The sequence below is a fragment of the Perkinsus marinus genome, assembly GCF_000006405.1.
Source record: "Perkinsus marinus ATCC 50983 genomic scaffold scf_1104296929296, whole genome shotgun sequence".
Classification (NCBI taxonomy): domain Eukaryota; phylum Perkinsozoa; order Perkinsida; family Perkinsidae; genus Perkinsus; species Perkinsus marinus.
Window position 1 is genome coordinate 57 of NW_003216509.1, and position 1,516 is coordinate 1,572.

Consider the following 1,516-nt stretch of genomic DNA (forward strand, 5'->3'; position numbering starts at 1 on the left):
ATCATCAACCGGCCCCTCTCTCAATGCAAACCCACCGCCAGCCTCCTCAACTTTAAAAGCAATTGACATCCACGATACAAGAATCGCTCTGTATTTGTATTATTCACCCCACGACGAGGTTTTCACTGAAAAGCTTGTCGGCTTTCATGGACAATGAGTGTATACCGCACTGAGCAAAGTATCTTGTGAAACGAGTGGACGATACGTATGGTCGCCACAACTAATGAGACGCAGTCATCAAGGTTATGGATCGTGGATGCTATGACAGCTCGTGAGTCGCCGATTGTGCGAGTCACACTCGAAATGTGCCTTCTTAGTCATCCAGTTAGTCTCAGCTTACCGCCGCTCATTTGCATTTATCTATGATGGCTTCACGGACTTTCTCCGCTGTTTTCGTCGCTCTCTGTGCTTTCCAGGACATCAATTCCGTGACGGGCAACGCCAATGACTGCGACACAGAGTGTGCCACAACTTACCCTGGGTCATATTGTAAGTATTGGAAGATGCCGAGCACCTGCTTCGGCTCGGATGCCCCGTGCTTCTGCGGCACGAGTGGACCGACTGAGGCTCTCCGAGGTTCCACATCCTCTGCTGCAGTCACGGATGAGGTCACTGAGGCCGCTACAAGCGAAGAAGGTACGACAGCAGCTCCCGAAGCAACGAGTACGACTGGTTCTGAAGCTACTGTCGATGCCACAGTGGCGGCCAGTACAGCTGTTATGACCGATGAGGTGGCTGTCACTACTGCACCTCCTGTGACTGGCGAAGTGACCATCAGCACGGCAGCTGGGGAAGCTCCCGGTAGAGACAAGGATGACTCTGATGCTACCACCAAGGTCGCTACTGAGACTGCGGCTGGCACTACTACGATCGATGCTCCTGTCGAGCCTACAACTGCTATCACGACCCCTCAACCGGTCAGCACAGCTGCTGTGACCGATGAGATTGTTGCTACTACTGCAGCCCCTGTGACTGGCGAGGTCACCATCACGACGGCAGCTGGGGAAGCTCCGGGAAGAGACAAGGATGATTCTGATGCTACCACCCCGGTCGCTACTGAGACTGCGACTGTGGCTACCACGATCAGTGCTTCTGTTGAGCCTACTACTATTATGACGTCCCCTCTACCGGTCAGTACACCCGCTGTGACCGATGAGGTCGCTGTCACTACTGCGGCTCCTGTGACTGGCGAGGTGACTATCACCACGGCCGCTGGGGAAGCTCCGGGAAGAGACAAGGATGATTCTGATGCTACCACCCCGGTCGCTACTGAGACTGCGACTGCCACTAGGATCGATGCTCCTGTTGAGCCTACTACTACTATCACGACCCCTCAACCGGCCAGCACAGCTGCTGTGACCGATGAGGTTGTTCCTACTACTGCAGCCCCTGTGACTGACGAGGTCACCATCACGACGGCAGCTGGGGGAGCTCCGGGAAGAGACAAGGATGATTCTGATGCTACCACCCCGGTCGCTACCGAGACTGCGGCTGGCACTACTACGATCGATGCTCC

General features: G+C 55.0%; 1 protein-coding gene across 1 annotated transcript; it reads left to right on the top strand.

Moving 5' to 3' along the window:
- Positions 1 to 365: 365 nt before the first annotated feature.
- On the top strand, positions 366 to 1,472 carry Pmar_PMAR008623 (merozoite surface protein 2, putative; the record flags this gene model as incomplete). The annotated part of the gene is made up of 1 exon (XM_002787894.1): positions 366 to 1,472. A coding segment is annotated over one exon (1,107 nt), but the record flags the coding sequence as incomplete, so codon positions are not given.
- Positions 1,473 to 1,516: the final 44 nt, after the last annotated feature.